The sequence below is a fragment of the Neodiprion fabricii genome, chromosome 5, assembly GCF_021155785.1.
Source record: "Neodiprion fabricii isolate iyNeoFabr1 chromosome 5, iyNeoFabr1.1, whole genome shotgun sequence".
Lineage (NCBI taxonomy): Eukaryota > Metazoa > Arthropoda > Insecta > Hymenoptera > Diprionidae > Neodiprion > Neodiprion fabricii.
Genome location: NC_060243.1, coordinates 24500156 through 24513258, shown reverse-complemented (window position 1 = coordinate 24513258; position 13103 = coordinate 24500156). Strand labels below are relative to the sequence as shown.

Here is a 13103-nt window from a genome sequence, read left to right as displayed (position 1 = left end):
GTTTTCTAATGTGTATAGAAAATAGATGCACGATCACCCGGAAAATCGAGGCCATCGTTCAGGTTCGGTTTGTGGGCTGGGAAAATAGGGCAGTAACCAATTGTGTACGCATATTAGATCGTTAATTCGGAGCGTCCTACTTGGCTATAACAATTGCTACACGAGGAGAGAATTTTGCGATATTGTTAGTTCAACCGGCCCGAGTCTCCCGATGTTCGATTCTGTGTGCCTTGATAGAAATATCATTGTCGTGCGCAACCTTTTTATACACTTCCCTTTGAGTCGATTAAGTATCGTGACTCTGAGAGAAAGAAGAAGCTCAAAGCGTGCGCGGAAGTCTCAGGAATTCGTTGGGGTTCAAAGAATTTTTCTGAGAGATTTCCACGGAAGTTCCACCACGCGAAGTGTTGGCTACTTTTTATATGGCGTTCAGGAAAGTTTATAATAGTGCCTTGGGATATTTCTATCACATTTTAAGAATCATTATTATCGGTGATTCCAATAATGATTCCATGGAGTTTTGGGAATGTTCATTGGATTCTGGTTTTTGGGAATCCCAATGGTTTTCAAAGAATTTTGTGGTTCGTCATCATTTCATCAAATTGTTGATACTTCGAATCCCTTTTATTAGAGTTACCACAAGAGCTCCTGAATACATTTATGTCGTATCAGTTCCGTCACTGCTATGTTTTGATAAAAAAGGGGTATATGTATTTGGTCAGCATGGTAGAGTGAATATTGGCGCATAAAATAACAGAGGAATATTTAACCTCGTTTCGAAAAGTGTAAATCTGCGTGAAATCCTATGGCAAATAAAGTTACATGTATGTACTTATATTACAAAATTCGTACAATAATGCTTGTCGTCGATACGATGGAAAAAAGTTGAGGAGGGAATGAATGCTGCTATGCTAAGTAGAGCAGAAGCTCCAACGGTAATTTTTGTAATGTAGCATGTGGCTGAATAATCCGATATCAGGATGAAAAAAGTCGTGAGAGAAAAAATACGGGACGGTATGTCGCTTTATTGATTGAAACGAAGATAAAATGACGACTCAAGACTCGACACGACTCATTTTCCAAAAATTGAAAAGGAAACCACTATGAATATTATTTTACGAGCTCTGACGTGTAAAGTTTATAAAAAGTAGTGCTATACGAGTTAGGCTGTCGAGATAATTACCTGGGTTAATTAGCTGAAAGTTAGCTGGCTAAAACAATTAGCCGGTCAAAATAGTTAGCCGGCAAAAATTAGCTAATCAGCTAATTAGGCTGAACCTAAAAGTGTACAAAATCAACAAGCTAATAAAATTTTCACCTTTCAGATTCGAACTTGCAGGTGGAACAAGTTTTATTAAATTAACTCTACAGAATTGTTGTTATCCAATTGTCCAAGGTGCCTAAAAATTTTTTCAATCAATAATAACCAGCTAAGCTAAGAGTAAAAATTAACATTTGTCAAACCGTGATACTTGTTTGGGTTAACTTTTCAAAATTACTTACTAAGTTACGCATATTTTTGAATAATTTAATACGTTTCATTTCCCAACTGCAGTTTTTATATCATACTGTAATATTAAAATTGGATTCGTTCAAAAACTTCTCTAATTGTAAGTGACAAACGTTTATTTAAGTGGTACAACGTACTGCGGAGCTTACTCAAAAACACACTGTATAGGTAAAGAATTGGACGGAGAGAAATTGAAATACCGAGGCTCCTTGATAGAGTACCAAAAAATGTTGTATCGTATAAAACAGTGAGAAAGGTGAGAGCCTCGCGACAAAAATACATATGAAATGATTGGATCAAATTCTGCCACAAGGAAGGCAGAAGAGAAATAAGCCCCAAACAGATCTAGGGGAGGAAATAGAGAAACGCAGGCGAAGGGACAGCGGGACAATTGAACGGATGCATGTAGCTAGTGTGGCTTAAAGGAGGAAGATGAAAGAAAGACGACGGGGTGGAAAGGAGAGAGAGAGAGAGAGAAATGAATTATAACAATGTGAACGGAGAAGACGTCCTTTTCGAATTCCTAACGGGGGCATCGTATATCTCGCCTTAAAAATATGGCTGAATGTAACAAAGGCCATGTTTTTTTTTTACTGAAATTTCAACGTGCACTCATGTCATTGTGAATTATATAATTCGGTTTTTCTGAATTTAGCCCATTCATCTGTCTGGCCTTTTTTTCATCGACTTAACCTACCCAACAAAATTCTTCTGTAATGAAATAGTATTCACGTTTCGGATTCGACTTATAATACTCGAACAAACTTACAAGTAGGGTCAATTCAAGTATCCTGTTTAAATAAAGTCTTGAGAAAAGCTTAGAACCGATTAAGACTATGAAAGTTTCCGGTCTTTTCTATCTCACATCAAGAGCTGAGGTCAGAAATGTCAGAGCTTAATTGATAAGGAACGATAAAATAGATAAACGCAGTTGTCGTATCATGAAATTTTCTCTTCCCTCTCTCTTTAATGATACGAACTCGTTGAAACTTTCAAGATCATAATTTTATCGCAAGCAAGAATCGTCTCGATCAAACGCGAAAAGCTTTTATCTCTGACGGTATAGAAACAGGTATTGATACTTGAGTTTTCGAAGCGACATTTAACTATCTTTAAAATATTTATGGAACTATTGTATAAGTATAGTCGGCCATTGTTTGGGGCGAACAATGTTACACATCACACCGTTTATCATTTCAATTTTTTCACTCATCCAATCATAATCCGGTCTCAAATTCCTTTCTTCAACGAAAAGGCAATTCATTCGGAAGATTCTTGCACGTAAACACCATGATTTTTCTTACACGATTCGAAAAGTCAGCGAAAGGCTGAAGTAAGATTATTCCAAAGTATGTCAAGGAGTAACACTGAGTAAAATTTGATGGGGATAATTATTGAAAGATCTTCCGACCACTTGTGTCGATTGTGGATAAGGCTGAATAGATTGAGAAAAAAAAAAAACATTATTAAAAAAGAAAATTATCAACGTCTATCATGCCATTAAATTTGCTCACTTTGATGACACTGTAATCCCAAATAACTAAATGAACTATATCGTGCACGATAATTAGTCAAGCTTCCGTAATATTCACAGTATAATCCAAAGTGATCGGCTTACGTTCTATTGACATGCTTCTATTTCGAATTCATTGCTGACAATTAGGTTAGAACCACTCGTACATAATTGCTTGAGAGAATAGTGTAGTTATTTTGAGACCCTCGTTATGAAACGTCAAAGTTACCGTTGGATTTTGAGATTATAATTCACGGTATGACTTCACAATATTTTCATACTCAGTTTCGATCATTTCAATTAATATCTATACAAATCTCTATTCTCTGAAATAATTCAACTCTGATCGTATTAACGAATATACGTCAATTCAACATTATCAATATTTCAGCGTAACTTGATGGTATAGTTTTAGCAGCTTCACAGTACTATATGAAGTTGTATTCTATTGCATTTGGCATGGGTTGAAATTATTTCGCATCACTTTGTGCATACGTTTAATTACATAAGTTATAACGGTAGTGAAAAGTTTCAACTAATTGCACAAAATTGCAGAACTTACTGAAGATAATTCAATTTATATCAGTAATCAGCGTTAGTTACTTACTTCTAGCAACGAGTGAAACTTCAAACGATATCTTACGCCTTGTAACAATTTTATGCAACGTGAATGAGAAATGTTCAGACAAGTTAACTACATCGACACTTGAACAACGTGTAAATGTTTGTGTCGTAATGCGTATTAAGCAAATGAGTGTTCTCTTCTCTGCTTGGATCGAATAAAACGAGTGGCAATTTGAATTGAAGCTTGCCTTGAAGCACGGCTGTTGATTTTTAACAATGTTATTTAAATACACGAGTACACCGTTACGAAGTACAGTAGCAAATGCACTTCTGCCAGGCAAATGTCGTTTACATAAATTGATGTTACTCCTGAAAAAAGTAGCTCACAGCTTGAAGGAAAGAAAAAAAATTTCCTCAGGTCAGGAAGATTCTTCTCCTGCCCGGAATAAATTTTCCCAGCAAATTTGTCTTCGGTTGAATTCTCCGCCTCTTATTTCGCGAACCGTAATCTCGCGAGAGGAATCGCTATTCGTTCGTAGAACAGTCATCCAACCGGAACGTATGCCAGTGGTTCTCGGGTAGGTTCGTTTTACTCAATTTCACTAAATTTTCGGGTGATTTCGACGAACGAAACGAACATATCCTTAGCCTACCGCATCTATGAACGAGTCTCACCTGAAGCATCGGCAAAAAGAAGCAGAGAAACTTTCCAAAGACCCAGTTCTGAACGAGCATCACTGTCAGCGATATCGGTAGTACGAAAATGCACTTAATCAGGTCCGCGATGGCAATGTTTATGAGAAACGCGTAAGTCGGGTCTCTGTAATGACGGCACTTTACGATGTGATACATCATACCGAAGTTCGTCAAAGTTCCTGTGATTATCAGCGCGGCGTACATGAGCACAAAAAGGGGGTAGATATTGACGACCGAGGGTCGCAAGTGTGGCCGAGAAAAGTCAACCGTGTCATTTCGAAAGCCGGTTATATAGTGGACAATAGTTTCCAGCCACTGACTCGGTATGTCGTCTATATCCTTCTCCGTGAGGTGCAGCGTCATCGTTATGCGGTTCGGACACAGTTGACTACAGGAAATACCGATTATTCAAATTTGAAAACATGTGTGACCGCGTCTCGATTTTTAACAGTCTTTTAATTATCTCTCGTACTCGAAGAAATTTTCAGAGCACGTCGAACGATTCACCGTTAATTAAATTTGAAGTAATTTTTATCACGCGTAGGTGTGCATAAAACTTTCACATTTCCACGTTACGACGATGACAATTCCATTTTTCACCGAGCCGAGATATTTATTCGTCCCCAGAGAATAATTTACCTCGTAAATTCACGTCACCGGTGAAACGGTATCAAATGATGTATTTTCGTTTGTTTATTCACCATGTTTTTACAGCGATTTCAATGACCCGAGACTGGGGGTGGCGCCCCGGTGTACGACGCCTCCGGTGGTGGGTAGTAAACTGTTCGGGCGTCGCGATGCTCGCTTTGGGGTAAAGTTGAGCTTGCTAAACAAGGGGACCGCCAACCCTTACTGCGCAAGTCTTGATCAACAGCTCTCGGCGTCGGATACAAAGGAGAGGGTGAAAGTTTTTGAGAAGACATTTCAACGAACCAAGCTTTGCTTGTACTCGCAAAAATTGTGTTATGTACCTGTAGTGCGTACGAAAGAGAAACCACGTTGTATATTACAAACTTTAAAATTTCGAATGACTCTTTGGACCGAATAGATAAGAAAAGAAACTTTCACTCGCAGGAGCGCAACCAGAGATTTCTTATTGGGAAAGTATTCGGGAAGTAAGTTTCGCCGAACTTGTAATTTTTTTTTTTTTTCGCAATCGTCAGATTCTCATTGCTCCAGATAATTTTTTTTTTTTTTTTTTTTTGTAAACGAATTCCCACTCTTGATTTTGTTTTATTAATGAAAGCCTTTGCAAGATCAAAGAATTTGTATTTTACGTCGGGGAGCTTTTGCAAGATTCGATAGATGTTCGCTAAAGAAAATATCAGGTGTTTTTTCCAAGGTTATAAAGAATGTCAGCTGATGCTTAAGTGGTAAATCTTCATTTACATTCCTTACCAAAAAACAATCGTATCCTAATGAATAAAAGAACGATGTTACTTGCAAAAGCATCCAATAGCGCCACCTCTCAGTCGGTTTGAGAAATGTGATAGTATCGACTGGTAACCTTAGTACACGCGCAGCAGGTTGCATATGGTACAGGGTGTACTGCGAAATTGTTCCATAGATGGGGTAGGAATTCTCAGAATTGATGTTAAAAAATTTATCACAGTGCGGTTCAAATTATCTTGCGAATTGATGAAAAAAAAAAAAAAAAATTTTTTAATCTAAAGAAAATATGCATTTTATTTCAAAAGAGAAGTGAATATTATAGGTTGTTATTATTCAATTTCGAGTCGGTTGTTTTCCGGTAGAAGCGACGACTTAATTCAAATAAAATTTAGCAATATTTGTGCTCATAATTTGAATGTAGACTCCTAGACATTTAGAACTTCCCCCACACAGGTTGAACGATTACATTATGTTAACACGTTTCATTCCCAGCATTCGAATGTCAAATGTTATAAATTTTATTGGCAGATTGATTCATTGAGAAGTTTTCAAGTTCATCGCGGTAATTTTGTCGGGAAAGACAGACTAACAAACAGAGATACCGATATCTGTATAAAAACCTGTTCTTCGGATATTGGCGGCTCGTAAACGATCGTTGAAATTCTTCAAAATCATTTTCGACCGAAACCGGTATTTTTCTCAAGTAACCTTTGATGGTGAAGAGTAAAAACAAGTTGGAAGCACGTTTTTTAAGTCAAGGTCTTTTCTGGAGTTGAACTTTGTCATTTCAAGGTATTTGAAGGACTGTTACGGCTCAAGGGCACTATTTAACAAGATACCGTCTCGGAATAGCGTACTGTTGAATAATTATGAAAGTCAGTTTCCGAGGAACGTCGTCTTTGACGGTCAGATGCAGTCGCGCAGCAAAATTAGTCGTCAATCCGCATTGCATAAAAGACAACGTCTTGTGGAATTTTAACTGATTTCAATAAGAGTAGCGGTTGACAAATTTCATCAATCTTTACGAAAATCGCTCCAACATTTCCCGTGTTTTATCAAAATTAGTGAATAACAAAGGGTCAATAATTACTGAAAGTGTTACACACATGGTGAAAACTATTATGAAGCCACAGGCTTCGAGATTATTTGAACTGTTGTTCAAGTTTCTCGTAATTACGTTAGTAAAGTGTTAGTAAGGTGATATGTTAAGTCGATTTGGTGAAGTTGAACCGTTACTTTGATAAAGACTCAGCATTATTTCAAAAAATTTTAACCAAGTTATGCGAAATTCGTTACGGTTTTGAAACAGTGTTGAGTTTGGATTCTTTTAGAATAACTCGGTGATCTCAAATCACATGAAATTGCCTACAGCCATTTAACGTCTTCGGAAATTATTTGCAGACAAACATAATTGCAGCCTGCAATCAAGGCTTCAATGAATTTATCCAAAGTCACAAGTATTCATGATTTATCGTTGCAAGTCCAGTAAAGTCTTCCGAAATATTCTTTATACGATACCTACGTCGGTGTTGAAACGCGTTGTTGTATCCTTTGTCTCCGGAAGCTAGCTATGTGGTCACAAGGAACTGATAAGAACACGCAGAGTCTACGGGACAGTAAAACTCTTCTTAACGGATATCTCCCAACAATGAATTCCTTAACATTGTAAAGTGTCAATATTGTTCTGAATACCGGACATTCCTCGATAACGGACAATAATTTTAGTCCCGAAGATACCCGATATTGGGAAGTTTAACATAAAAACTTTTAACATTATCTCAAAGTAAGAAATTGCTGTGTAAAGCAGGATTATAAATACTCAATTTATGAATCGCATACAGCCGCAGTCTACTTGCGAATATTAATCCAGAAAATTTCTCCAGTTTCTACAGAATTAACCGCAGGAGTTGGTCTGATGCATGACGTCCAGCTCCAGACGGTCTTTCCATGACCGTATAACAAGACGGGAGAATAAAGTATAACGTTAAAAATACGTCAGCGTATTTTGAACGGGAAAATTCCGTCACGCGATTGCAAATAAATAGCATAACAGTTGCAACGGTGTATTTTCCATGACCTTTTCCGAGGAACTTTTGAATAAAAATACATTAGAACTTTGCAATAACTGGTTTTTTTTCCAAATTCGTTGCCGGAATGGAATGGAGAGATATTCCATTTCAATACTGACGTACGAACTTCTACATCGGATTGCAACTTGAAAGTTGAATAATGAGGCAAATCCGTTCGAGTTGATTACAAGCTGGCTGAATACTCAGTTGTTAAACTTCCGCAAACCTCCATATAAATATCACCCAACAATCTTTGAACGATCAGAACAATTGTAACCAGTGAGATAGAATTAGCACCACGTTTTCAGTCCAAGCATTTTCAACTGTTTGTAGGAAGCATTTCCGTATCAGAGGTGTAAAAAATATTTTCCATTTCTTTTTTTGCAAAATACATCTTGTCTCTGATTTGCTATAGGGTGTGTAATTATTCATGTGTCTGCTAGGGTGGTTACGGTTCATTCCTTAACAAGAAACGCAGTTTTATTCATCGTTTGAACTGCAGGATTCGTTGAGATAATCCGTTTCGTCTGCTTCTAGTGAAACACAGTGATCAATTTGTAATTCCGAAGTGAACAATTACAGTAGACTGGCCTAAGTCTGTTTGCTTGGTTCTCGTTAACGAGTATCAGTCACTGGGTCATTTGTATACTGGATTAAATGCAATGGACCAGTGATACCCTCGATCCCGATATCTCAAGTGAACGTTGAAAATATTACTCATGACAAATAAAATCTTTCTGAGTTACGCGAAGAGTTCACGAGACGGTTCGAAGCTGTCAAAACAACCGATTTGTTAAAGAGGCTTGAATTGTTCATCCGCAGTGCCTTTAACGTTCCGTAAATAATTGTTAACTAATAACATCAGTGTAATTTAGTGAGTAATTCAAGTCAAAATGTATTCGTTAAATTTCCTACTGCTGATCCTTGCACTTGTCGTACGTTTTGACCAAGGTTCTACTGGTAAGTTGCAGTTGTATTAAGCATATCCATTACAAAAGCACCATCATTTACAACTGAAGCTGCATTTGTATACCAGTAATCAATACAACCTGTAATTTCGTACAACCTATTATCAAAGCAGAATGAAAAACAACCTGCTTATTTACGAAATAACATACTCGCGGTGCGGAGAAACATTGCTTGCATTGAAAGAAAGAATTCTTATGTCATTTGAAAAGTTGCTTACAGCTGTTGCTTTTATTACGTAATGTGTAATCTCACGAAAAATACAGCTTTGGATTTAATTTTTTTTTTTTTCTCTTACTTTCATTTGCCCTTCTTACAGAAACAAGTTGCATCACGAGTGCAGGCGAGCCTCACCTTTTATTTTACTCTATTTTTACCAACGCGTCTGAAGTTGACTTCGACGTTCCTTCAACGCTTCCTGTCAATGCCTCGTTGGATACGGTTTTCATTATACACGGATTCTTGAGCCACGCGACGAAGGACTGGGTAAATGACACTGTGTCAGCTCTTTTGCGAAACGTAAGTTATTTTTATCTCTTTTTATCGATTGATCGTTATTTTTGAACACGCGTTTCTTCCAAGTCCCTAAACTGGACCCTGAAGTAACGGTAAACTATAACGAAAAGGTACCGAATCGAAAAATTTCTTTTTTACTTTTTTGTCGAACAAGTTCAGATACTGATTGCTGTTGGAAATAAAAAGTCTTACTTCAGGCTCTCAGTGTCACCTTTAATGGAAAACTTTGTAACGGAACCTTTAGCTGAGAATGATTATTCTGAAAAACATGATACATTTTCTTGATTGCTTATAAAACAAGCGACAGATTTTAAAGTTGTCCTGGATTGAAGGAGAAAAACTACAGCTGGAATTGAAATTATTTAAACATTCAAGTCAGTCGATTATTTAGATTTCCTGCTTTTTATAAAATCGAAGATTGCTCGCCCTCTAATAGCAGAATTCTGATTCAGCTTTTCCACACAGTTTACAATTAATTATTCAATGTTAGAAAATTGTTTAATTCTTGAAAATCAATATTAGCTATTCTGTTTCCTCTATCGCTGCTCTGCGTTAAATATCTAAAAAATTTTGGGCCCTGTGATCAAATTAATGTTATAAAAATTAGAAAATTATTCCAGCAACCGAGGAATATCTTCGTGGTCGATTGGAGAATCGGAGCTTGTACTGAGAGCAGTAAATATCTGATATTGAAGACATATGGCGCGGCAGCTGAAAACACTAAAGAAGTCGGTCAATCCGTATCCAGGTAACGTAATAATTTTTAAAGTCGAGTGTTTATCTACAGTGGACAATATTTCATCGAATTCATGCCGGATAATTTCGAAAGCCTCTTTAAAATTGACTGATTTATGCGTAATGGAAACTTCACGATCATGCAAGCTCTGTTTTACCATTTATTGCCATCAGGTCAACAAATTAGATGTTACATCGATCACAAATCTAAAACATAAACAAACAAGTTCACAAAATTGTCGGAATTAATTTCAAGCCCATTATTCGATTGGTTTCAATTGTTGCCAACTGTTTGCACGAGGATGAAGTTTGTTAACAATTTTACGAAGATATTATAGTCGAGTTTCTATAACCAAGAACTTGACGTTAAAGTTACCCAGGTTTACGTTTATTATGACGATAGAATCTTTTCAACATTCGTATTATCTCAGATATATTCACATTATATTCGCCCGCAGATACATCGAAAAGCTCGTCGACAATTATTCCATTCTGCCGAAAGATGTGTGGATCATAGGACACAGTTTGGGTGCCCATGTCGCTGGATTTGCAGGCAAAGATCTCCAGTTACGCAGGCGATGGAAACTCGGACGCATTACGGGTAAAATAAATTTTCAAAAGAGGCTATAATTGTGCTATTAGAGAGAGAGAGAGAGAGAGAGAGAAATATTCCACAGATACTTAAATATGCAGTGAGGAAAAAAAAGTTTTTCTTCTTGTTTTTCTTTAATTTATTTTTAGTTGCAAGTATTTACAGCCTTTCTTAATTTGACTATTAAATTCGACCACATCCGTATTCTGAGTAAGAAATTACTGAATCGTTTTCAGGACTCGATCCTGCTGGACCCAAATTCAGAGAAGTAGGCCCTGCCGATCGTCTGGATAAAATGGACGCTGCGTTCGTTGAAGTGACGCATACATCTTCGTTGCTTGGTCTTCAGGAACCCGTCGGGCATGTCGATATTTATTTTAATGGTGGTGAATTCCAGCACAGCTGTTTACTCAGGAGTGAGTTGTGTTCATGCCATTTACACTTTTATCATTGAATCGATTTTGAAACCGTCTGTCCGATGTTTCAGGGTTTACGGTGAAATCCTAATTTGCAATTTCATTGGCTTGAATTAATGATTTTTTTATGAGAATTCTACGCAAACGTACAAATTTGCTGACCGTTTTTAGAAGAAATAATGTGACTGTTTCCATATCTTAAGAATTATGCTCGTATTGTGTGATTGAGCGATTTTGAATTGATATTGAATTGTGAAAGTCGCCAAAAATTTTCCTGTTTTTGATTTACAAAGATTTACATGTTTTAATTTATCTACACTGCCGAAGAGTTTACGGACATTTCTCTGATTCTAAAAATGTCATATGACTTTCCAAATTTTTTAAAATTCTAACTTTCACCTTAATTCCGATTCCAATGACGGAATTCTCGGTTCGTTTAAAAATATGTATTTCGATGTCGCAAATTTAGAGAATATAACTTAATCCAAACTAAACTTAGTATTTTCTGTCATGACAAGATTGACTATATATTATCTTGTTGTGTTCAACTATCATAATCAGTAAAATAATATACGTTGACTATTTCACTCGATAAAAATGATGACTTTGAGTGTTGATATAATGAAAGCAAAATATACAAGGGCAGTGTATAGTTTTTACACATGTTTGATTGTTATACAAAAACGTTAGACCCAAATCAAAAATGTTTTTCTTCTTTCACAGCACCTGGCTGCTCGCACGCGAGAGCTATCGACTTTTATATCGAAGCCATTAGAAATTCGAATTGTAATTTCATAGGAAGGGCATGGTCAAAGGATAAGTGAGTAATCACCTTTTGAATACATATTTCTTTTTGCAACATGATTTACGAGAAATGTATGAATATTTGCTCTGGAATCTTTGATTTACTCTGATTTGGTTCGATTTCACGTCTTTTACTTTTATAATTATTCGGTTCTCAGAAATATCAATTGAAAATCACTGTCAAAACTTTTAAAGTGAATTTTCCGTGAGAAAAAATGTGTGAAAGAAATTAGGAAAATTTTGAAAAGACTTCACAGTAATATATAAAGTTATTTCGTCAGTTGAACGAACGAATGAGAAACAGTGCGGTGCTGTTAACAATATTTTCTTTGACCGTCGCGAACAGAAAAAAAAGCACTCACATTTGTAACTTTCATTTCTAAGATGGAGGTAGATCAGTTTTTCACTTTAATACTTTTCACTATCTATTTACAGTGGGTATAAAAATATGACGAAATCGGGACGCAGTGAAGATTTAATGACAGTGGTCGGACCCATGGCCGAGAAATATTCTGCACAGGGGACATTCTACATTGAAACTAATAACGAATCTCCCTACTGCAGTAAGTCACAATTATTTATCCACAGTAAATACACAGATATTCAACTTTTTGCTGAAATACCATTGGTATCAAATTTTACAATCTTTCTTACGTATACATTTTAGTGGAATAAGCGTAACACTCATGAAATCATGTTTTACAGCTGGGAAATCGCCAACTTCTGATGTTGCGGTAATACCTGCCGATAACAGTCCTCTGGATGAAAATTTATTCGATAGTCCATTTTTTTGAAGCAAAAGATAATTTTAATGTATCTGTCTAAAAGTGAGCCGAGAACCCTATAGCACTATAAAATAAAATTCCATTATACACACACAATCGTTTGTTGAGGTCTGTGAATTCGAACCCAGATTACATGTCATCTAAGAAATCGACTTCTGATCCATATAGGTATGTGTCATTTTCTTGAGAAAAATTCTGTTACAAGCGTTTACGGATTCAATTAACCTAAACTTAAGCCTTAAGAAGAAACTGACAGTTTCGTTGAATAACTGCGTGAGGTTTATACTGCGCAGGCCGCTTGGGGTGCACATCAGCGGGCCCAGGCTTGATTTGGGTTGGCTCGCGCCGATCAATCGTCGATTGTATCTCCTGGGCTGCATTTATTGCGGAATGTTGTTTATGAGTAAGGATGCTTTATTATGTGAGCGTGTAAGGTTGAACCACAACATAGCCAGGCATCGAGACAATGATCGTACTGATACGCTAATTGCACCAGTCCCGCGCACGTCTATATTTCAGCACTCGTTCCTTATTATGGGCACTTC

The 13103-nt window shown here is 36.7% G+C and overlaps 2 protein-coding genes across 6 annotated transcripts in view; one reads left to right on the top strand and one right to left on the bottom strand.

Moving 5' to 3' along the window:
• Window positions 1-5042, bottom strand: part of LOC124183754 (5-hydroxytryptamine receptor 1) — a 41691-nt gene extending 36649 nt beyond the window's left edge. Inside the window, exon 1 of the mRNA XM_046572700.1 lies at window positions 4263-5042. Within this exon, the coding sequence (XP_046428656.1) occupies window positions 4263-4646 (384 nt within the window). The 5' untranslated portion in view covers window positions 4647-5042. The remainder of the gene's footprint in view (window positions 1-4262) is intronic.
• A 1517-nt stretch (window positions 5043-6559) lies between these two features.
• On the top strand, window positions 6560-12654 carry LOC124183758 (phospholipase A1-like). 5 transcript variants are annotated; one of them, XM_046572706.1, is made up of 10 exons: window positions 6560-7458; window positions 7559-7651; window positions 8282-8704; window positions 9030-9229; window positions 9847-9974; window positions 10420-10562; window positions 10790-10969; window positions 11693-11789; window positions 12209-12336; window positions 12479-12654. In XM_046572706.1, the coding sequence occupies exons 3-10, from the start codon at window positions 8638-8640 to the stop codon at window positions 12565-12567; spliced, it is 1032 nt and encodes a 343-aa protein (XP_046428662.1). In that variant the 5' UTR covers window positions 6560-7458; window positions 7559-7651; window positions 8282-8637; the 3' UTR covers window positions 12568-12654. The 5 variants fall into 5 exon arrangements, with proteins under 5 accessions (XP_046428662.1, XP_046428666.1, XP_046428663.1 ...); XM_046572710.1 differs by lacking the exon at window positions 7559-7651 and having other exon boundaries at window positions 6560-6852; XM_046572707.1 differs by lacking the exon at window positions 7559-7651 and having other exon boundaries at window positions 6560-6863.
• The last annotated feature ends 449 nt before the right edge of the window (window positions 12655-13103 follow it).

What these genes read in the sequence shown, in the direction of transcription:
- LOC124183758 (XM_046572710.1), top strand. Translation starts at nt 8,638, where the DNA reads ATGTATTCGTTAAATTTCCTACTGCTGATCCTTGCACTTGTCGTACGT. An exon ending in TTTTGACCAAGGTTCTACTG is followed by an intron (nt 8,705 to 9,029) that starts GTAAGTTGCAGT and finishes CCCTTCTTACAG; the next exon opens with AAACAAGTTGCATCACGAGT. An exon ending in AGGGCATGGTCAAAGGATAA is followed by an intron (nt 11,790 to 12,208) that starts GTGAGTAATCAC and finishes ATCTATTTACAG; the next exon opens with TGGGTATAAAAATATGACGA.